This window comes from Gobio gobio, assembly GCF_949357685.1.
Source record: "Gobio gobio genome assembly, chromosome: 23".
In the NCBI taxonomy this organism is placed as follows: domain Eukaryota; kingdom Metazoa; phylum Chordata; class Actinopteri; order Cypriniformes; family Gobionidae; genus Gobio; species Gobio gobio.
This window is the reverse complement of record NC_137119.1, coordinates 32,097,976-32,121,531: the sequence shown is the minus strand read 5'-3', so window position 1 is coordinate 32,121,531 and position 23,556 is coordinate 32,097,976. Positions and strand designations below refer to the sequence as shown.

The window sequence follows — 23,556 nt, the reverse complement described above, 5'->3', positions numbered from 1 at the left end:
CCGGTACTTTAGAGCATATTGTTGTTTAGTTGTTTTCAAAAGTATTGAAAATTATCTAAATCCTAATTAAATATTCAGAATGTTGTTTTTTGTGTTTGATTGAATTCATATGTATTGTATAGTATACTATTGAATGATCTAAATCCTTATTAAATATTCATAATATGAATTTTCATATTTGATTAGGTTAGTTTGTAAAGTATAATATAATATTGTATGAAACGTTATAAGGATACATACAGTACAATAGCAATATGAAAATAATCACTGCATACTTCACTTTTAGTGTATATTGTTTAGTAGTTTGGGAAAGTATTGAAAACCATCTAAATTATAATTAAATATTCGTAATATTGCTTTTCGTTGTTGAATAAGTTAGTATTTACTTTAAAGTACACTGTAATATGTAGCGTTATACATAATGATGATACAAAAATAAAAAATAATGACTGCATACTTCACTTTTAGTACTATTATTTTTATATTTAAACTTGTATGTTAATAGTAGATTTTAAAATATGAAGAAAAAAAAATCTAAATCCTAATTAAATATTCATAATTTAGCTTCTCGTATTTGATTAACCTAGAATTAATAATACATTATAGTATAAAGCGTTATAGATAAGGACACATATATGAAAATAATGTCTGCATACTTCACGTCTTTAGAGCATATTGTTTAGTAGTTTTCAAAAGTATTGAAAATACTGAATATTCATAATGTTGCTTTTCGTGTTTGATTGTCTTATATATTTATAGTATAGTATATGATGGCGTGAAATGTTTTTCTAAAGAAAAATGATCATTAATACTCTGCTCGTCTTTGACAGTTCCGTTTTGGCGGTGATGGGGAAAAGGGTCCGGTGGTGTCGGCTCAGGAGGCCCAGGCTCAGGCCATTCTCTCCCAGGCCAGGGTGAGTACGAGACCAAGGCCAGGCGAGCAGAAGTAAAGGGCCAAATGGCCCCAGAGCTTCAGCCAGCTGTTTGCTAAAGGGGGAGGTGGGGGACTCTTGACTGTTTGTAGGGAAGAGGTGGAGCGATAGGTCAGAGGGTGGGGAGGGGATTTGCTCTGGCCTTGTTTGCGCTAAAACAAGAGTGAAACGGAGCAGCACAGGCTGCTTTGACTCACACGGAGAGACTAGTTAAAAATACTAGCAAGGTTCACGACCTGCAGGAGGGCGACCCTGACAGGTGTTGCAGATTAGTGTGAGCGCTCAGATCTGTCCTTGACAAATGCAGGCATAGCCCCACCTCCCTTGGCTAATGAGAGTAAATATTCGCTAGTCACAGTGCGTGATTGATGATTTTGGCGATTTTGATTTTTTTTTTGGTTTGTGTCCGCAGCTCGCCATGAGAGGTCCATCGGGTCCAATGGGTCTCACTGGAAGATCTGGCCCAGTGGTGAGTTTCAATGACCCCATGACCTCTGCAGGAGTCCCATCCAATCAGCTTGCAAATGACAGTTTGACTGACTGAAAATCTAAGCAATGATTCAAAGCTCATCACCACTATTTATACACAAAACACCATCACTGTCCCATTACAGCCCTGATGATTTCCCAAAAATAATATCAGTATGCAAAAATATCAATAAAAACTTTCCATCAAGTATTGTTTTTTCACGAATTAAGAATGAAGATTTTTTCAGTTTATTTATATAAATATTTATATAAAAATATTATTTATATATAAACAACTGAAAAAAAATCTTCATTCTTAATTTGTGAAAAACTATACATGATGGAGATATATATATATATAAGCTTTAAATAAAGCAGTCCAATGTCAAAATATTTGTGTTGAGTTTTGAGTTGTTGTAGTTTTAATGGCAAAAAGAAGTATTCAAAATATATAATTCAACTTACAATCTGGAAAAGAGTGACAAATATGTTAAAATACTTAATTGCAAAGAACTTCACATTAACCCACATTTATAAATAATCTTTTTTCATGAAATTTGTAATTGTCTGTCGCTGTTTAGGTTTGCATTTCCTCCTGTCATTATCCATAATTCTTAATCAGGATTAGGCATAAAATAATGTCGTATATGTGAAAATGGGCTTATAATTGAACAAATAGTTCTAACCTGGCTCAGAGAAAAATAGGAATCATGTCTTTGTGGCAGTTTATGGCAAGACTTCACCTTGCAAATGGTTGTCAAAAGCAAAAAATGCTCTTAAATGCACATTATATTTTGGGAAATGTGCTAGAGCAGAGGTTTTCAAACTTTATGATGCCAAGGACTCCCAAATATGATGAATCTTTTATAAAATCTTACCCTTCCTAAAATCCATCTATATATTTTTTTGTGTGGAAAAAATAACAAACATTTAAACTGTTAGATAAATAGTAAGTGTGACATTATACATACAACATATTGTTTCCAAACTTAAATTAGCTATACTTAATGTTGGATGTATAAACCTGAAGAAGAACATTTTCAATTAAAAATAAATGTACACAATAAATGTATGTAAGCAGCTTACATACTGCATTAAGAACCTCAGTGAGCAAGATAAAGGGGATTATAGTGAGGAAAAACTAACCAGAAAGATACAAAGTAAACATATGCAATTCTGGAAAGTATGTATATGGCAAGAAAGGAGTGAAACATTTAGAGATGAAACAGTTAGGATGTTTGGTAGACTTTTCTGGGGACCCCTGCAGTTTGAAAACCCACTTCAGGTGAGAAATGATCCTGCCTAGAGCAAAACTAATGGCATAAAACTTCAAATAAGCATGAGAACCACAGCCATGTCATGTTATACTTATCCTGTGTAATTGACTAAGCCTGAATCAATGAGACTTTGAAATCACGATCTATATTTAAGAAAAGAACACAGCAACCGTTTAATGGCTAGTTGCGAGTCCTCAGATGTGTCATTTGAAAAGCAGACAAATGTGAAACTTTGAGCTTCCAAATGATTCTCTATGGTAGGGTAGCATTTTAGGAATAAATGCAAATCCCAACTCTTAAATTATCTCAAATTAGCTTAAAAAAAAAATAAAACTAGGGACCGTCTGTCTGGGATAGCAGCAATTTTAAAATCATCAGTTTCTCAGTTGCATGTGGTGCTAAAAACAGCAGAACTCCCTAAAATACAGCTCTCAAAACAAATAAGTCAACTACTTTAACTTTGTACTTTTATTCTGGGTTTATTTTTATGCTCTAGGAGAGTGAAGAACAATTAGGAATTATATACGCTGTGAAAGATTGCCACCTGCTGTTTGATTGTATATAGTGCAGGCATGTCCATCTTTCTGTAACTGTGTTAAAAATGTGTTGGTTTGCTCTAGTCTTGGTCTAATAATGCTTCTCTCTGGTGTCAAACACATTCAGGGACTTCCAGGTGCTCCTGGACTGAAGGGAGAGAGTGGAGACCATGGTCCTCAGGTAAGACACAGCGTTGCTCACCACTCGAGGTCATCCTACATAACTACCTAAATACTTATCTAAATAATCATGTATCTTTCCACCATAGGGTCCAAGGGGTATCCAAGGCCCAGCAGGGCAAATTGGAAAACCTGGCAAGAGAGTGAGAGATTTATCTTTATCTTTCACACACACACACACACACACACACACACACACACACACACACACACACACACACACACACACACACACACACACACACACACACACACACACACACACACACACACACACACACACACACACACACACACACACACACACACACACACACACACACACACACACACACACACACACACACACACACACATATACATTTCTTGAATAAGCAGTGTCTTACTTAGTAGATAGATACATAATGGTTCCCAATAGTCATATCATCTCTGATCTCTGTGACAGGGGCGTGCTGGAAGCGATGGGGCCCGTGGAATGCCTGGAGAATCTGGATCTAAGGTACATTAAATATTCTCACACACATATATGCCATACAATGCTATTACAGACAGTTCTGTGTATTTATACAGTATATATAAATATATTTCTTAACTGTTTTACCTGGTCTTCTTCACAGGGTGACAGAGGTTTTGATGGGCTTCCAGGTCTGCCTGGTGAAAAGGGACACAGGGTGAGTATGAACACATAGAACAACTCAATAGACAAATACAGTAAACTGAGAGTAAATGATCAGGGTTGTATAGAGGGGGGTGTACAAAGTAGATGAAGAGGTTCACAACAATAGTCCAGCTAATTTCTGTATTATCTCTTAGGTGCAAGATTTTAGAACAAAAATGTTCTAACTTTGTATATTGTTCAAATAAAATTTGAAAAAATTGCATATATTGATTGTCACAAACAAGTTAGCTTCTTCATATTATCTCTTCTCATGCTTTGATTTAGCAAAATTATGTGCTTAAAAACATTCATAAGCTGAATTCTGAATGATTATTTAGCCCAACTCCCATTCTTAGTAATTTCCCATACGTCCCTACTATAATTTTTCTAACTTGCTTCCAAACAGGCATATTATGCGGCTTATTGATTATTAGTATTTTGCGTATTCATATCATAATGCTATTGATTAGCATTTTTATATTTCGCACAATTTATATTAGCAAAATGTTATATTTCTGTGCAATAACTGACAATGCCATGTTTTTTAACAAAAACAAAGGCTGAATCCGAAAGTCGCCCCCTATACCCTTAAATAGGGCACTATTTGATGGAACAGCCATTTGTAGTGGTGTCCGAAACCATAGTGGACGACGTTATTGAGTGCACTCATTCAATCCCACATAACGAATGTACAGCCTATGTACAAACAACGGTCACTCGTTTTTATTCACTCCTTCAAGTGAACTATATTAGTGGGCGATATCGGATTCAGCCCTAACAGTGATTAAAGGTACATAAATGCTACATAATTGAACAATTTATCATTATTTAGGTCCACCAACAAACAAAAAATTGTTAAAATGCTTAGTTTCACCTTTATAATAAATATATGAGACTGAGAAAAAGAGCTTTCTACTAAGGAAACCCTACAGTAGGGTATTTCCAGTCTGTTCCCATCTCAACAAAGGTAATAATTACCGGATCCAAAATGGCTCCCTAGATCACTTGCAAGGAAAGGTGAAAGATTTTATATCAAGTTAGATGTAATAAAGTTTGACGCTTCTTGTCTGTCTCTTTCTGACAGGGTGAGAATGGTCCTCCTGGTCCCCCTGGACCTACCGGAGAGGACGGACCAAGAGTAAGTGCTTTTCTGAATCATCTGAAGAACAAAAACTACCTTTTTTATCATTTTATTGGTTCAGCCGTTATAATCATATTCGCTTCCTCCTTTACAGGGAGAAGATGGAGAGATTGGACCAAGAGGACTTGCTGGTGAGAGCGTAAGTGTCTTTTTTTTTTTAGAAGAAGAAATGTGTTATTTCTAGTTTGCCACCAGGGGGCAGAGACACCCAACAGCCTATTATGATTCCTATTAAAATTCAGATGAGAATACTTGCTCTTTTTAATCAGAAGCTTTTCATCTCTTTTTATCTCAGGGGCCGCGAGGTCTGCTCGGCCCTCGAGGCCCTCCTGGACCTCCTGGCCAACCTGTAAGTGATTGAACTTTAAATGTATAATCTTGTGGATCTGATGCTGATTGCTCGCTTCTAATCTTCCACAATTGATTTCTGCAGGGCATTGCTGGTGTTGATGGACCACAGGGTCCCAAAGGAAACATGGTAAGAGACATGGATCTTGTAAACCTGGCATTTTGTAGATGAAATCAGAGTAGCAGATGCTGATAATAGTTGTTGAGAGTAAATCTCTGGGTTTTGAATGTGTTTTGGCCTTGATGTATCTATAAGCCAAACACATTTCTCACTGAATAAACCTTGTGTAACCAAATAGCTCTGTATTTAGCGTATCAAATCCGAAACATCTCATGTTTTTCGGAACCGAATAATGACTAATGAAAACAACTAACTCCGAAGCTAAAAGAAGCTACTCTGATAGAAGCTAATCTTGTACAGTAACAAAACACACCTTAAACATTCAGGTGAACATACTGTCAAATATGAATATAGTTTAATCATAATGCATTACTAGAATTCTCCCAGCTAACATGGAGCAGGGAGCGTCTAACTTTCTAGAAAAGGTTCTTTCAAGCTATAAGCAAACGTTGGTCTTTAATAATGTTCTCAAAATGCCCTAAATTTTTTTCTGAAATGTTTTAGTTGGACGCTCATCTAATGTTTTTCAAACGTTTCAGAATGTTAAGTGAACATTTAAAAGTAACATTCCCATAATGTTTGCAAAATGATAAAATGGAGTGTTCCCTCAAAGCTTTTAACACGTTTAAAAAACTGGACGTTCAGAGAACTTTCCGAAATAATGCTTTCATAACTTGAGGGGAACATTAGCAAAATGTTCTTAAAACATTTCCTATTTGTTAGCTGGGCTGAAGCTTACATTGGATAATAGCCGGCCACCTTTAACGTTAATAATTATTAATAATAATAATCATTTTGTCAGCATCGTGTTCACCGTATTAACCTTTTAGCATCATATATGCATCAGCAAATAAAACACATGTCAACCCACACAAAAATATAGAACATTTCTGGATATTTTACATATTCAGGGTGCAGTTAATGCAAACCGTCTTTTTCTGTTGAACAGGGACCCCAGGGAGAGCCGGGCCCTCCGGGACAGCAAGGAATCCCAGGAACACAGGTGAGCACAAACACACACACTTTAGACACACAACCTTGCAGGTTGTACTGTAAGGTCTGAGTAAGGAGAATTGTTTCTCGTGTGCAAGATCTGGTTTGGTTGACTTTGAATCAAGCAACCCCATGTCATGTACGCGGCAATTTTCTTTTTTAATTTTGTTCCCAAGGTCCTGGAAATGGCACCGAAATTAATAAAATCTTAAAGGTCATTTTTTTTAGTTATGCTAATTTCTAAATTATATCTTGGGTGCAATCACTTTAATATTCTGGAAGGAAAGTTAAATTAAATGTTGAATTGAAAGTAAAAAGACAGTAACAGTATATATATATATATATATATATATATATATATATATATATATATATATATATATATATATATATATATATATATATATATATATATATATATAGTATATAGAAAATATATTTATTATTAAATATTAAAACAAGTATATAAAATATATATTACATTAAATCTTTATAAACTAAATTACATATATTAATTGCCACAAACATGCTAGTTTCGTCATATTTTATTCTCTCTACATTTAAAAAAAAATAGGTGTAGAACACTGAATTAAACCTGAAATTTTAAAGTAGAAAAAAATGTAATTGTATTTTCTCGTAAAATGCACTGTAGTGTTTTATTTACAGCTTCGAAAAACTTTTACAGTGATTTTACAGCGATGGCTTTGATTTTGCTCAATTATGGGCTGAATTCTGAATTATTATTCAGCCCAATTCATGGATCTCCATTTTACTTTGTGGTAATTTCTCATCCCCGCCATAATTTTTCAATCTTACTTCCGAACGGCTTTGTCCCACTGAATCTCAGAGGGCACGGTGAAATGATCTGAAATATTTCTGTAAGCTTCTGCATGGGCCCAGAGGAAGTGGGCAGCTGAAAGCGTCTCATTCATAACGCCCCACCTGCAGCGGTCGAATCAGAGCAGTGAGCTCAAATTTCCCTGGAGTGAAGTCCTGGTCAGCACACACACTCTTACATTCACAAATACACAGAGTCAGACACTGTAAACACACACAGTAATCGCGTGAGTACGCACACACACTTCAAGCAAACTGTGCAAACATGAATGACCCTGCCAACACACACACAGGGACAATACAATACGTCTATTATTGGGTGCAAGTCATCAGATATGACTCCTCTCTACCACACACCTATCCCTCTATCTTCCCCCGCCCTGCTGCCATGGCAACAAAGCTTGACGTTTGCTGTCTGTTTTCTGTTGTACAGGGTCTTCCAGGTCCACAAGGCCCTATCGGACCGCCTGGAGAAAAAGTAAGTCTTCCTTAGTTTTCATGCATAGAATTCTCAGGAGAACAGAATGAGAGCAAAAAGAAACATTATCCAACATATCATGGTGATTTAAAGCTTTAGATAATATTGTTGGTTGTTTATCCCTTATATTTGTATTTCTTGCTCATTTGCTTTGGATAAATGGATAAATACAAATATTAAATTGAGCTTCAGTGCAGGATAGATGTGATTTAATCTCAAAACATCATTGGAACATGCATTCATTTTCGAGCGTACTTCCTTTTTCACAAGACAGCTGGTTCATTATTTAGTGCATGTTATTTCCTGTAGGGCATCTGTGGTCTGAGAAATCCCTCTTAATCTAATCGAAGTTATTTTTCTCTGCCTCTTCATACAGGGTCCTCAGGGAAGGTCTGGTTTGCCTGGATTGCCTGGCGCAGATGGACCTCCTGTAAGTATCATTGATACTGATATATCAAGTGATTAATGTCTACTAAACTACTGATAGGTGATGATTGAAATACATTTCACGGTATCATTATCATGATTTAGACTGTTGTCTAAAAATGTGACTAAGGCCTCAGCTGATTCTTTATCTTTATACACATTTTGCATACTAACATGCTCTATATTGTTAGTATAGCAGCATCAATGTTGGGGAAAGTGCTACAATATTGCATTCCTTTAAAAAAAAAAGTAACTAATTGTGTTGGAAAGTAATGTGTTACTGTTGTGCTGTCAGTCGATTACAACTAACGATTAACTAAAGTTTTTATATTGTAATAATTTCACATTTAATCTCCAAATGAATGTAGAAACAACATAAAGACGGCATATTTTAAATATGAGATCTAAAAGGTATGCAATATTGGCCAACAGCAATTGAATAAACTATCAAACACTTCACAGACTTCACTGCATACATTTTAAATTAAATATAGATTAATCCTTATTAAAGCTACAAAAGTTCAGTCAAGAGCAGTGAGTGATTTTCTCTTTGTCTTTTGTTCTGTGATTAACATTAATGACAGAACATCACAGCAGCAGGTTTATTGGCTGCTGTCACTTTAAGACCTGCCGCACATGACGCGAATCTGACACCTCCGATGTCCTGACTTTTTACGGTCATTTAAGACTTTATTTAACTGACAAATCGGACATTTTGGCAGACTTTTGTGTGTTTTTGTCTTGTGTGTAAAGCACAAAAGAGAACTTAATGTGATGGCGTCGGCGTTAACCCTTCTCATTTATTTTGAATGGGTGACGTAATGCGTTGCCGAACTGAATTATGGGTTCCGTCGTGTCGCTTCACTCGCATTGCAAGCGGCAGAAGTTGAAGATTTCTCACTTTTTCAAGCGCCAACGCAGGCGTCATCCAATCAGATCGCCCTATGCAAATACCCTAGAGCAGACGCTAGCCGATTGCGTTCATGCAACCCCAGAGCAGACGTGTGATTGGCTGTTGTCACTATGATGGTCGCATCAGCACGAAGCTTCAGCCAAGCGTTAACGCCGACGCCCGTGTGAATCCAGTGTGAGTCCTGTGTGTGTCACACAGAGAAGGAGATTCACTGACAGCCAGAAAAGGTTTAAGTTCTTATTTTTGCATCTCGCTTGAATGGTTTAATAGCACTTGATTGAATGATAGCGCGATCATATGCTGTACTGCAGCCAAAGGATGACGAAAAAAAAAACGGATGCTACGATAAAAATGAATCCCATGCATAAACACGCTAATTTGGACAGCCGTAGTTATGTTACGTTTGTGTTACTTTTTCTCATCCGTCCTGGGCTTGCTTGTTTGTTTTTTAATAAGACATAAAAAGTTCTCTTTTCGGCAAATGTAAAAACCCGTTCACACCTTAGACAGTAAAAGAAATGGACACAGCGACCCCATAGACTTCACAGAGAAAAAGTGAAGTCAAGTAGAAGCACTCACTTCCTGATGGCTGTGTGTACTGCGCAGCCTCAGACTGAGCTTGACGACGTAGATGTGACGTGAGCAACCTGTCTGACAGTGGCAAGTCTTCTAGTAGTTGTGCAAAGTCAAATCTGAATCACGTTGTTGGAATATTTTTGGCTTTTGGCTCTCTATGGGCTTCTCCACATGCTTCTCCCTTAACTTTATTGGACTTTATGCCTCCACGATTGCCTCATAGACAGTAAAAGATTGCCTGCGAGCTTCTCCTCCAGTCTATACGGTAATTTCTCTACTGCGCGTCGAGAGTCGCTCGGCTATGACGCAATCGTTAGTCTATTTTTTACAAAAACGGCTTCTACGGGGCGATAGTGTAAGCTACAAGGTAATGGAGCCTTTTATACATTGTCGTGTTTCTTTAGAAATAAACAATGGACAAATGGAGTCTTTAAACGCCTCAGATGCAAAGTTATTCGCTGTCAAAGTGACACAAAAATTAATGGGAGTCAATGGGATGCTAACAGCAGGTGATGGCTTGGTTAGCAATGGCTGCCCCAATGGAAGGTACGCTTTCCGGGGGCTGGATTACCCCATTGGTTCACACCCGAAAGTGAATTGAATAATCCTCAGGCTGAAGGAAATGCAAATTTATGCCTGTACAATAGAGGGCGCTGCTCAAACAAACCTTTCAGCTGTGCAGCCATTCTGGTTTGCTGAAGAATAGGACACAGGAGAAGAAAGTTCAACACTCTCACTTCATTTTGAGGAATACTGAATCTGTTTTTGTGCTAGTGACATGAGTAAATGCATGTTTACATTTAGTCTAGAACTACAATAGCCATCATGTTCACACAGTGCACACAACACATCTGCACTCCTGATTTCTCTCAACATGGCGACAGGAGAGCTGTCAGTCAATAAATTGGAAAACAAAGTACTTAGTACTCAGTAGTAATTCAGATATTTTGTTGTAAATTTAAAAGCAATGCATTACTTCACTAGTTACTTGAAAAAAAGTAACCTGCGTTACTTGTAATGCATTACCCCCAACACTGATCATCATAATAGAGAAAATGTGTTTTATGACTTACAGCTTTAGCTATTGTCAGACACTAAAAAGTTGGTTATGTTATCTGTCACTTTATAATAAACATCTTTCTTTATTCTACAGGGACATCCTGGTAAAGAGGGTCCACCTGGAGAGAAAGGAGCTTTGGTAAGCAAGTAAACACAATTTTAGGGAGTATTTACACTGAATATGTCTTAATCAATCAGATTTTGGGGGATTTATCTTTTTATGATCAGTTAGCTATCAGACCAGTAAAACTGCAAAAAAAGTGAACAAATAATATTTTTTCCTTGAGTATGTTTTTTTTAACTGCCATTTTTACATTATACATTTACTCTCAATTAGTTTAAATGTTTAATTCAATTTCAGATTAATAAGTCAGTTTTTGATCAGTGTGTTTAGCTTTAAACCTCTTGCAAGGTTACTTCAGCCACAGATTCTCATTCCTCACCACACACATTTCATAATTTTTCAATGTTGTCATTTTCAGGGCCAGCCTGGTCCCCAGGGCCCCATCGGCTATCCTGGCCCTCGCGGTGTGAAGGTAAAGCATTTTTTGTGTTTGATAAAGATTTATTGGTGTGCTATGAGTTTGTGAGCTTTGCTTGATCACATGCTCTCCATCTTATAGGGTGCTGACGGCGTCCGTGGTCTGAAGGGAGGCAAAGGAGAGAAGGTATGCATAAATCCACATCTTTTCTGAGCGAAGATAGGGAGAAAGCGTCCGCGTTATGGTGTACCCTTAGCTAGATGTTATAACTTGTACTAAGAATCACTGCAATGATATACTGGTCAGTAAATCTGCATATAAAGAGTCCATTAGCTACTCCACATTGTGTGCACTTGAACATCCCATCATAAGTGCTGTTTAGTCATGCAGAGAGAGTGTTGTAACACTTATTCAAGACACAAAATCACTCCATCACCATTAAGTACGTCCAGATCCACGTAAACCTCTTTTCAAAAACCATCAACACACTTTGAAATGATTGCTAATCAGATTGCATTTTCAAATGTTTGTGAATGATACTCAATTGACGGTGGGATTGCAGTGCCATCATAACAAAACTGAGTGTCTAGCCATGTCCATATCCACATAAATAAAGCTTTAGTTGAGGTGACAATGCAGGTCACAAAAGTTGCATCATGCAAATGAATGTGAAAGATTCAGACTGGTGCTTAGTGACAGAAAACAAGAATTGGTAATCAGTAGTAATTCAGATATTTTGTTGTAAATGAAAAAGTAATTCATTACTTTACTAGTTACTTGAAAAAAGTAACCTGATTATGTAACTTGCGTTTGAGAAAATGTTTGAGAATGATGCTCAATTGACACTGGGATCATAACAAAACTGAGTGTCTAGCCGTGTCCATATCCACATAAATAAAGCATTAGTTGAGGTGACAATGCAGGTCACAAAGTTGCATCAGGAATGTGAAAGACTGGTGCTTAGTGACAGAAAAGGAGAATTCAATCATAAATCAACACCATAAAGCATAACAACTAGCATACTTTTAGCTCACTTTTAGTCATTAACACACTCTTATTCAAGTGTATTTCAGCTTAAAAAGCTCCATATACACAATATTGTACCTGAATAAGAGTCATTGATAGTGTTGCAGTACTGCGTCATTGTCAGCAGATGGAAGTCTAGTACAACTACAAAGAATTAATTGCTGCATTTATATGCAGAAGCTATATCTTCATCAGTATATGTTTTCCATAATGTCTTTTTTTCTCATCCTACTTTTCAGGGTGAGGACGGTTTCCCGGGTTTCAAGGGAGACATGGGTCTCAAAGGCGACAGGGTAAATAAACAGCATCCAGCCTTGCTGGCTTCTAGCCCATGCTAATATTACCCTATGAAGGGCCGCAGTGATTGGATTGCTTTCTGTGTATGATCAGGGGGAACTTGGATTGGCTGGACCCAGAGGTGAGGATGGACCGGAGGGCCCGAAGGGTCGATCGGGCCCCAACGGTGAGTCTGGACCCCTGGGACCTGCTGGAGAAAAGGTACACTGCTTGTTGATTTCGTTTTACTGTGATTAGTTGATTAGCGAGGCGTGGGGAATAGGGAACTGATGCGGAGTTTGTGTTTTGAATATTAATATTAAATTAGATTTTTGTTTGTCCAAAGATGTTCTTGCACTAATGATCTTTGGCTTGTTTTCCTCCAGGGCAAACTTGGTGTTCCGGGATTGCCTGGCTATCCAGGACGTCAAGGGCCAAAGGTATGCACTTAAATTGAACATGACACCTGTACCTGCATCACGATTGTTTCGCTTATGAGCTAAACAACAACTTGGCTCATTAGCATGAACTAATGCCCTCCTGAGAATGCATTATGCATGCTGCACCGAGTAAGGCTCTTTTAAAATGAGGAGCTCATGCCAGGATTGTTCCCTGTGCTGTTGGGGATGCTGGTCACGCAGGCAGTGAGGAGAACTCTGAGCACAGATGCATGTGTCAGACCTCAGCACCTTTCATCAACAACAGCATCAGCTGTAACAGCAGTACCCAATCTGGCTCAAGCCAGCCCCAAATTAGACCTTAAATGGTCTTTCAAGTCTGGAAACCTTCTATAAGTTTGACGTCATTACAGGCAACTAGTTGGTACAATTGGAAAGACTTTGAGTTTTCAGTTCACAATATTGTGCATTTCTTGGAAAATGTTCATTTGCAAAGTCATTTATAATTTATAATAATTATTTTTTTGTTCATCAAAAATATCTAAACATCCTAAAACAAGAAACACACGAGTAGCAATACTGCATAAGATAAAAAGCTTTTTTAAGATAATGACTTGTTTTTTGAGAATATTCAGTTTTTAAAACATGTTCTTACGCCACTGGAAGAATTTTGCACACACTGTTTGCACACACTGTTGGTGCATCCAAAATCGTGTACTTTCATTATATGATTAATTTAATGGGGTTTCACCCCAATTGCTCACCCTAATGTTGTTCCATACCCGTAAGACTTTTGTTTATCTTCAATATCTGAGAGATTTCTGTCCCCAATTGACAGTCCACGCAACTACCACTTCAAAAAGAGATCATAAAACTAACCCATATGAATTGAGCGGTTTAGTCCAAATTAGTCCAGACTCGATTGCTTTATATAATGAACAGATTGAATTTTGGCTTATATTCACATTTAATAATTGATATGGGGACATAAACAGAAGCTCAACTGTACATGCTTGATGCACGAGAAAGAACCTCATTGGTTTCTTGCTGAAGCTCAAACGAGCTGCGCAACACAAGAATGAACCTCATTGGTTTCTTGCTGAAGCTCAAACAAGCTGCGCAACACAAGAATGAACCTCATTGGTTATTGTGGAAGCTCAAACGTGCTGCGTTACACAAGAATGAACCTCATTGGTTATTGTGGAAGCTCAAACGTGCTGCGTAACACAAGAATTAACCTCATTGGTTCTTGAGGAAGCTCAAACGTACTGCGTAACATGAGAATTAACCTCATTGGTTCTCACACTTCAACCAAGCATGATTGAACTTCCGTCTATCATAACTGATGTGAGTTGATGAATGTTTGTATGTGAATAATAGCCTAAATTAAATCTGTTCATCATACAAAGCGATCGTCTCTCTTCAGAAAATTTGGAAGTTGCGTAGCTGTCAATCGAGGGACATAAAGCTCTAAGATGTCATTTAAAATCTCTTCATCTAGGTTTTGAAGACGAACAAAAGTCTTATCAGTTTGGAACAACCTGAGAGTAAGGGTTAGGGGTTTTGGGTGAACAATCCTTTGAGCCACTGAATTAGTTTTTCTTTCATTACCAAACATGCTGCGTCCGCCATCTTAAAAGGATATTATAAAGACAACAATATCACATTTTGTAAATATGAACATTTATTTAATATTTATTAAAATGAATGAGCTTTGTTTTTATTTTGTTACATTAGATGACTGAACTTTTCAGCAGACCACTCCATTTAACATTCCATGGGCCAGATTTACTAACAGCTTGCTCCAGCGCAAACCCTCTTTTGGCGTTAATAAAACTAGGCCTGTCGCGATTGGTCGATACAATCGACTAAGTCGACGTCAATATTTTTAGTCGACTGGGTAAGTTAGGTACGATATGAAATTGTATTTGTACCGCTCCTTTAAAAATGACAGCACTCTAATAAGAGCAGTATTTCTTAATTTGCGTCAATGTGTGATAGCAGGGGTGCAGCCGCCCACACGCCCAGTTTCGTGGATTATTGGGTTTGAATGGTAAAAAATCTGTAAAAATGCACGTCCTGGCGAGTATTTGGGTAAAAGCAGTTGGATATGTCTTTAGTGAACATATACAGAGTTGAATGAGAAATCGGGTGTAACAATGAATTTGGTCCGTGCAGCTCTTAAAGGGCCAGACCTAAGATCCTGTGTGAAGCAGGGCATGGCAGGAACATGCCGGCCAAGTGAGTTTTTAGGGGTTTTTTTAACCCTAAAACAATGATAAAACAATGAATAGTAAGTTCTGTCATATTATTCAATTATTTTTACTGTTTTTTGCCATGGTATCGATTCAGTATTGGTATTGAGGTATTTTAGTCTGGTATCGTATCAAAGTCATAATTTTGGTATCGTGACAACACTATTCTATATAAAAAGTATTTGCTGATATTCCCTTTTTTTTGTTATGTTGGTACAAATTTGTCCCTTTTTAAATGTTTACTCTTTTAGTTTTACATTTTGTCAAGGGCTTGGTAACAATTATACTTTTTTTTATAGTACACTATTGAAGGCCAACGTTGCAAGTGAAATGAAATGTTTTTAAGTAAAAATTTTGAGGTCAATTTGAGGTAAAAAAAGCATGTCTTAAACCAGACACTATTTGTGCTGCTCTTGGTAGATTGCGTTGATTATTATGGGAATGATCCGGCTCCGTCTGTGTTCTTTAATTCATGCGTCAGTTAATCACACGCAGAACTTTCCACTCCCATCTGCACTTCTGTAGGATTGCGCTGTCACGCTAATTTGCCCTGTTTAGTAAATATGGCCCAATATTATGCAAGTATACATAGTGGAGAACCTCGCTCTGTTAGTTTGAATGTCCGGATTGACTTGACAGGCTCAACCGGTGGCGTGAGGTTTTGGTTTCTCAGGCTAATGGCAGAGTGTTTGTGAAACCTCCATTTTTGCAGTTCCTTTTGGTGCAGATAATGGAGTAGAAACATATTTCACCTTTGAATCGACTGGAATAATATGGAATAAAGCCCAGTCCTAGCAGAGGTGCTGACTACGGTGCTAGATTTACAGTGTCGTAAATCTGCTTCTATTTAGCAGCATTAACGTACGACAGACAAGGGATGTGATTACAAGCACTTTGACATGCCATCATCTCTGGAATGGATTCAAACAGCCTGCCAACTCTCAAATTATCATGGAGTGCACTTTTGAAGACCAGTCATCACCGTCTGAGTGGCTACTGGCTTCCGAGTTGTGCCATTTTTATAGAGTGTCATTGCTTATTCGTCAGTGTCTCACCTATGCAGTTTCATAATATCTTTTGTGGTAAATCAAACCTGATTTCTGCAGGGCGTGACTCTGAGGCCTGGCCTTAAAATGAATGTGTTAAACAGTGTATTGATTTTCTTTCTTGAACGCTTATACCGCTGCCAGGATTGAGGAACGTGGGTAAGCTGTTTTTAATTTACTGCATTGAGAATGAGAGAAAGAAACAGACAGGAAGTGAGAATGAGTGCGATTAAGACTCATCAGTAGTGACTCTTAATCTTGACTCTGTTTGGTTGTTTATCTGAATGAGTGAACATTTGTTTTGGTTGATTATATCGTCCTCCATCCTTGGTGGACCCTGTTGTATTTCCACTCCGACAAGCGATCCCTTCCTGAGCTCGCCTGCGCTTAGTCTAAACAAAGAAACTGACAATCGAGATCAGCCTTGTTTATCTTGGGATATATCATACGCATTCAAGTCTACCGCTCGCTGAATTGTTATTCTTCGAAAAAAGCTGGGGACAAAGGAGTCTCACAGCTATTTAATACTCTACAGTAGAAGTAGCAAAACCAAAGATGCTAATGCTAACAGATTGTAATGGCATTTAACTGTCGGAATCAGTCGGGACTCTTGGAGTTCATCCCTCATTAATATGCAGGCCTTGCTGCCTTCCCTTCCTCCCTTAAGTCTTTTTCTTTGATTTGCAGGGTTCGACCGGTTTCCCCGGATTCCCAGGAGCCAACGGAGAGAAAGGAGCCAGGGTGAGATGGATTCTTCCAACCTGCTTTGTGTGAAGTGCACACTGCATTATAACAAACACATGAAAAAGGCTGATTGATTCCTTTTATGAAAGGATTTGTATGATGACTTTGTACAAAAACATGGACACGAATCAATACATGACAACAAAAGATGCTGGAATGATTGTTTTTACGTGGTTCAAAGATGATCGCGCATCTGGAAAACTATTCACTTTCAGAAAGTATGCAAAAGCCTGTGAATCCATTAAGTCAAAGGTCGTCTCTTTTACATGTATTTTCTGTTCATGTTTACCTTTACATTTGCCTTTGTATTTACCTATCACACATCGCCTAAATTTACCTTTAAGGCTGTTTTACATGGTATGCAGTAAAATCGAGGTAGTGTCATTCAAATTTAAGTCCAGAGAAATTCCACTATCTGAATAGAAATCTTGCAAAATCGCTTTATAATGTACAGGTATGTTGTCTAAACTATATTATTATGACCATTAATGTCTTTCAAGTTATATTTTGCTTACAATAGTATATAACAAAAGCTGTAGGGGAGAGCGGGGCACAACCTAACGCTTTTTAACTTTCTCAGTTTGTGTAAATCCACTTGGGGTTCAGAGTATTTATTGTTTCCCACATTAATTTCACACGTCTAGTACAATTATGTGGTTTTGTTTAATTAAAGGGGTGGTTCTATAGTTTTTTTCTAGGCTTGGTTATATTTATGGGGCGCAGTATAACATGTCTTAATACTTCTTTTTTTTTTTTACGCCATATTTTTCTTATATTTTACCTTTATTCCACACCACTGTCTCCATTGTCCTTTGAACGGCTCGTTTGCTTCCTGCTTCTGTAAAGTCCATCCCTCCGAAAAACGCAATGGTCTTAGATTGGTTAGATGGCCAAATGTAGTTTGTAGTTCTGCAACAGCTCTCTCTCTCTTTCGTAATGACTGCGACGTGACTTCGCCCACTTTGTTGCGTGTTCACGGGGGCAGTGTTTATGTTAATAGCAGGGGTTTATGATGTCACCAACCCGGGAAGAAGCTTGTTGTAGTCCAAACCGGCCATTTTTGTAGGCAATAAACTGCCATAACTTTAAAAGACAATATCTCTGTTTGCATTGAACTTTCAGCGCTGTAACTTTGCAGATACTGTTTATGCTCAAGCAGCAAAATTACACTCTAACTAAAGTTAAAAAAGTGAAATCGCATGCAACCACCCCTTTAATACAGTGTATACTTTTTTCTTGATTTACCCCGAAAGAATGGAAGTGAAATGTGACAACATGCCCCATAGGTGGGGGGGCATGTTGTAACATGACCAAATGACAGTTTAAAATGTTACCTGATATAATCCAAAAAATATCCATGACAAACAAAAATATTTTGTCAATAAAATACAATTATTAACTTTTTTTTTTTTTATAAATTTTTTAATCATTAAAAATACACACATTTTTGAGTTGACAACAAACACATCGCTAAATACAGAATAGTTTAAAACATAATAATAATGAATAATTTCTGAACATTGACTCTCAGTCATTATTCACCCTTTTCTCATGGTTTCTCAAAAGAATGAATACAAGTATAGAATATAATAGCGTAGTTCTTATAGGGGCTCATTATAACGCAGTGTTACAACGCACCCATCTGCGCAACTGGGATTTAACCCGCGGCTTGTGTCTTCTGCTGGTTAGATCAGCATTAAAGAACTATATCACCCAGTAAATAACAGATATAAGATTCAAATAATATCATATTTGTCTAATTTTAAATAAACACAAAAAACAGAGATGAAAAATAAACTTAAGTTAGAAATTTACTTTTGCTATGGTTAAATAAATGTTCAGCGATATCCTCCAACGATTTTTTTTAGTTTTGGCGCATTTTTTTCTCTAAATAATTTTGATATGGCAGCTAGTAAATACACTAAGTTCCGTCGTCCTGGCATGTGTGGAAAGTATTAAACCATGCGTGTTACAACTAACCCCACGTTAGGTTGTGCCCCGAAATTAAACGTTGTTTTGTTTTTTAGTTAGCTTTTCTTATTTCAAGCTACTGCTCAGTGTACCAGCTTATCATGCTACATGCCGATTAGCTTACTAGCTTAGCTTATCCCCTATGCAAATGATGCACATTTTATTTTGTTTTGTTTTATTAGCTATCACTTTCAACACTGATATTACCTGGTTTAGGGAGCTAGCAGCCTTTTTTCACGTGTTAGCATTGAGCTACATTAGTAGCACTGTTGTGCTAAAGAGAGTCTGTGGTTTACTGTGTAAAATTCCACTTACATTTTAGTTGCATTTTGTTTCTCAAAGCAATGGATACGTGTATACTGTATATGTTTATGAGCATTTCTTAAGCAGTAACCTCCCAATAGATGTAAAACTATGAAAAAATTTCAACACATGCTGAGTCTGCAAACAGTACATCACGCTCCCCTAGCCTATATATGGCATAGAAACGGTAAATGGTGATGACTACCACCAAGGAAAACGAATCAAGTATTTCCCTGCTTTGGGAATCGCTCTCACTTGGAATGAAACCTTGTCCAATATTGTTCATGGGAAACCTCTCAGCGAAAGCAACTATGCTCTAAGCATTTGTAATTATTCATAAATAAATGGCAATTTAGCTTCTTTTTTTCAGAGTAGTTTTTAGATCATGTGCAGTGAGCAAAATGCCACTGTATGTTTGTGTGCTTTTACTACACCTCATCTGAAACAAATATTGCTGTGGCTCCCATAAATCCTAGGGGAAGGTATCCAATGCTTGTTTTCCCCCATACACACTGCCATCTCATCTTGGCAAAAAGAACGGCAACAGCTGCGCCAATTGGATTTGCTTTGTGTAGCTATTGAATTCACCCTCAATTTTTACCACACTCATTTTTCTTTCTTTTCAAAGGGGGTGGCAGGGAAATCCGGTCCAAGGGGGCAAAGAGGTCCGACGGTATGTACTGTTTCGGCACTTCCCCCAATCACCTTCCATTTTCACTTAAATTTGCATTATAATAATAAGCATTTATGCTGAGTTTAATTATGCAAGTCACCAAGTCTTAAATATGCTGAATTTGTAGGGTCCCCGTGGCGCACGCGGTGCCAGAGGCCCAACAGGAAAACCAGGCCCTAAGGTATGACTTCCTTCAGCCTGTGTTTTTTGTCAATCACTTCCATTACACAGTCCCTATAATTAAATCTCTCATTATCCCACAGGGCACAGCGGGCAACGACGGGCCACCTGGTCCACCCGGAGAGAGAGTAAGTGCCACCAAGAATGCATTGCAGCAGAAAACATTTTCATCCCATCCTTCTATCTACAGTGAGATGGTGTACGCGCTCCGAGAGGGTGCTTTTGCAGGAAGCGCAGTGAGGATTAGCCCAGCATGTGGGTGTACTCCAGATAAGAGGACTTACCACCAGACCTGTGTTTTCGTCTGGAAGCTATTATAGATTTATGAAGAGCTCTTGAGCATTAGACCACTGGAAGGCTGTTGTCCAAGGCGCACATCACTCGAAATCCGATGTTGCGCTGTTTATCTCTGCTGTGAAATCCTGTTCTTGTTTCTTCCTCCACTTTTCAGTGTTTTCCTCTTTATTTATTCTGTTTGTCAGTCTGAATCTGTAGGATGTTTTTAAGCATGTCAAACCCCGTTGACTATACCTACATAGCACTTTCAACAGTTTCAGCTGGTGATATTTTATTGATGCTTTGTTTTTGTGAGTATTTATAAATGTTGCTTCCTTTTTTCCACCTTTCGACTCGTTCACTTCTAGCGCACATTTGAGATTCTGATAACTTTCTTTATATAGACATATTCTGATGCTGATATTGCAATGTGACAACCTGCCCTGCTTTATTACCTTTTAAGTAAAACCAATTAAAAGAGTAGACTAATTTTCCTGTCTGTTCCAGGGACCTCAAGGGCCCCAGGGTCCGGTTGGTTTCTCAGGACCAAAGGGCCCCCCTGTAAGTACCTGTTTGTGTTGCGGTATTATCCATCCCGTTTTAGATGCTTTAAGTGTCATTTACAATCTATACCATCACTTTTTGTGTTTTAGGGACCACCTGGAAAGGATGGGCTGCCCGGTCACCCTGGTCAGCGGGGAGAAACTGTAAGTGTTTCCAATCACTCATGTTTATAGATGTGCTGCCCAAATCGCTGTATCTAAATGATAGCCTATAGCAGACATCACTCATCAGGTGCTCGAGCATCTGGGAAGAGAGACTAATCATCTTCAAAGAAGCAACCAGGAGCTGAATGAACTTTATTAATAACTGAATTAGGTTTTATTAATAATGACGTGGCTCAGTGGGAGATGTTTGTTTGTCACATTTAAGATCAATAAACTTAGTGCGAAGTACTGCAGCAACAATTATTTTGCCCAGGACAGTCTGTCATATAATTTATAGTTGTACTGTATTTTATGGTCCATTGATGACTGATAGATTGATAGATAGATAGATAGATAGATAGATAGATAGATAGATAGATTGATTGATTGATTGATTGATTGATTGATTGATTGATTGATTGATTGATTGATTGATTGATTGATTGATTGATTGATTGATTGATTGTTTTTTCAGATGGTAATTGCTGTGATTTTTTTCCCCCTAGGGTTTCCAAGGCAAAACTGGCCCGCCAGGACCTGGAGGTGTTGTTGGACCACAGGTAGGCACTCATGTTTTTACAGTATTTATTACTGTATTTCTCATTTGAGCTAATCATAAGGACCTTGCCTTTCAACATCACACAAATATATGTCTGTAATGGCCTGAAAGGGTCCAACAGGAGAAACCGGCCCTATTGGTGAGAGAGGACATCCTGGACCCCCTGGTCCCCCCGGAGAGCAAGGTCTTCCAGGTGCTGGTGGAAAAGAAGGTGCAAAGGTGAATGACTTTCATGTTTATATGACTTTTTGCCAAAATAGCATACAGAATATATAGATGGCAAGAACAATCAGAAAATAATTGATTTTTTTGGAATATTAATAACTCTTTTTATTGGAAAACTACATAATACGTGCCTAGCAAACAAGTAAGGTCAAACAGAACTAAAAATGATTGATTATGAACCACATTGATTATTTCTTTGACAAAAAAAGAGCCAGTGAACACCCATTTGTTGACCAAAAACTCGATCTGTCCAAGTGCATCCAAGTTTTCCAGTGCTATAGCATCAGTACTGTGGAGAATTGTTGAATTCCCTTTCTTAATAGAGTCTAAATTGTTAGTAGACGTGGCTTTTAAAAGCCGAACCGAATTTCTCTGAGTGTCCAACCTTCCTGTCTCAGTTTCAATTTCTGTCACTCCTGAACGGAGACACTTTAATCTGCCCACTTGATCGGCCCACTTTAGACAAACTGTCAGACGTGAGTGAAAACCCCGGAGGCAGAATATGCTGCTGCAGTCTGAGTGGTCATACTCACGGTCTTTCTGCAGTTGTTTTCCTGATTTTGCTTCTTATTAGACATATGACACTTTTAGTGGTCCAATCAAAATGCAGAGACACTGATGTCAAGTAAAGGTCGTCTTTCAAAGGGCTTTCTAGCAATTTAAAATCTCCAGAATTCACACTTGAGCCCCTCAGGCAGGCACGTCTGATTGCAGTTTACTGCACTTGTTTGCCCCTCAAGACACATTTAGTATTAGTATTGCTTTTTTATTCAGGCTTGCATTAAATCTGCTTAAATTTTAAGTGTGTCGACCTACCAGAGCTATTGCTTTATGAACAGAAGTTTATTTGGAGCTACCAATAATGTACCCTAATTTACAAAAGTATAGGGTCAGTAGGTTAGTAAATCAACTTTATTATGCAATGAGGCGTATTCAGTTAATCAAGATTGACAGTGAAGACTTTTATGTTACAAAGGATTTCTGTTTCAAATAAATGCCGTTCTTTTGAACTTTCTAGAATCCAAAGAATCAAATGTCACAACAAATATTTAGCAGCTAAACTGTTTGCAAAATGTATTAAAATAAGAAATGTATTTTTGAGCACCAAATCTGCATAATGATTTCTGAAGGATCATGTGACACTCAAGACTGGAGTAATGATGCGGAAAATGTTATCTTAACAAAAATTTTGACTGTATTTTTGATCAAATAAGTGCAGCCTTGGTGAGCAAGAGACTTCTTTAAAAAACATAAAAAATATTACCATCCCCAAACTTAGTAGTGTATGAAATATTGTCTTTTAAATTTTATTAGCATCATTTGGACATATCAGCATATTTGTGTTTAAATGTTATTTTCATTCAATGTGTTTTCTGATGTTTAAATACTCATTCCTATTGCAAACTGTTTCCTCCAAAAAAAATGTGGTGTAAAAACTTTGTTTCAACAGGCCTGTGTTTCATTATATAAAATTTACACATTTCAGTTTTAA

At 37.6% G+C, this 23,556-nt stretch overlaps 1 protein-coding gene across 1 annotated transcript in view; it reads left to right on the top strand.

Annotated features, from left to right (window-relative positions):
• Positions 1-23,556, top strand: part of col11a1a (collagen, type XI, alpha 1a) — a 95,819-nt gene that overhangs the window by 34,997 nt on the left and 37,266 nt on the right. Inside the window, exons 13-39 of the mRNA XM_079806527.1 lie at positions 831-914; positions 1,345-1,401; positions 3,341-3,394; positions 3,483-3,536; positions 3,839-3,892; positions 4,011-4,064; positions 5,136-5,189; positions 5,287-5,331; positions 5,488-5,541; positions 5,626-5,670; positions 6,611-6,664; positions 7,925-7,969; positions 8,346-8,399; positions 11,038-11,082; positions 11,426-11,479; positions 11,567-11,611; positions 12,691-12,744; positions 12,842-12,949; positions 13,114-13,167; positions 17,114-17,167; positions 20,073-20,117; positions 20,245-20,298; positions 20,381-20,425; positions 21,081-21,134; positions 21,227-21,280; positions 21,787-21,840; positions 21,951-22,058. Of these exons, the coding sequence (XP_079662653.1) occupies positions 831-914; positions 1,345-1,401; positions 3,341-3,394; positions 3,483-3,536; positions 3,839-3,892; positions 4,011-4,064; positions 5,136-5,189; positions 5,287-5,331; positions 5,488-5,541; positions 5,626-5,670; positions 6,611-6,664; positions 7,925-7,969; positions 8,346-8,399; positions 11,038-11,082; positions 11,426-11,479; positions 11,567-11,611; positions 12,691-12,744; positions 12,842-12,949; positions 13,114-13,167; positions 17,114-17,167; positions 20,073-20,117; positions 20,245-20,298; positions 20,381-20,425; positions 21,081-21,134; positions 21,227-21,280; positions 21,787-21,840; positions 21,951-22,058 (1,536 nt within the window). The remainder of the gene's footprint in view (positions 1-830; positions 915-1,344; positions 1,402-3,340; positions 3,395-3,482; positions 3,537-3,838; positions 3,893-4,010; positions 4,065-5,135; positions 5,190-5,286; positions 5,332-5,487; positions 5,542-5,625; positions 5,671-6,610; positions 6,665-7,924; positions 7,970-8,345; positions 8,400-11,037; positions 11,083-11,425; positions 11,480-11,566; positions 11,612-12,690; positions 12,745-12,841; positions 12,950-13,113; positions 13,168-17,113; positions 17,168-20,072; positions 20,118-20,244; positions 20,299-20,380; positions 20,426-21,080; positions 21,135-21,226; positions 21,281-21,786; positions 21,841-21,950; positions 22,059-23,556) is intronic.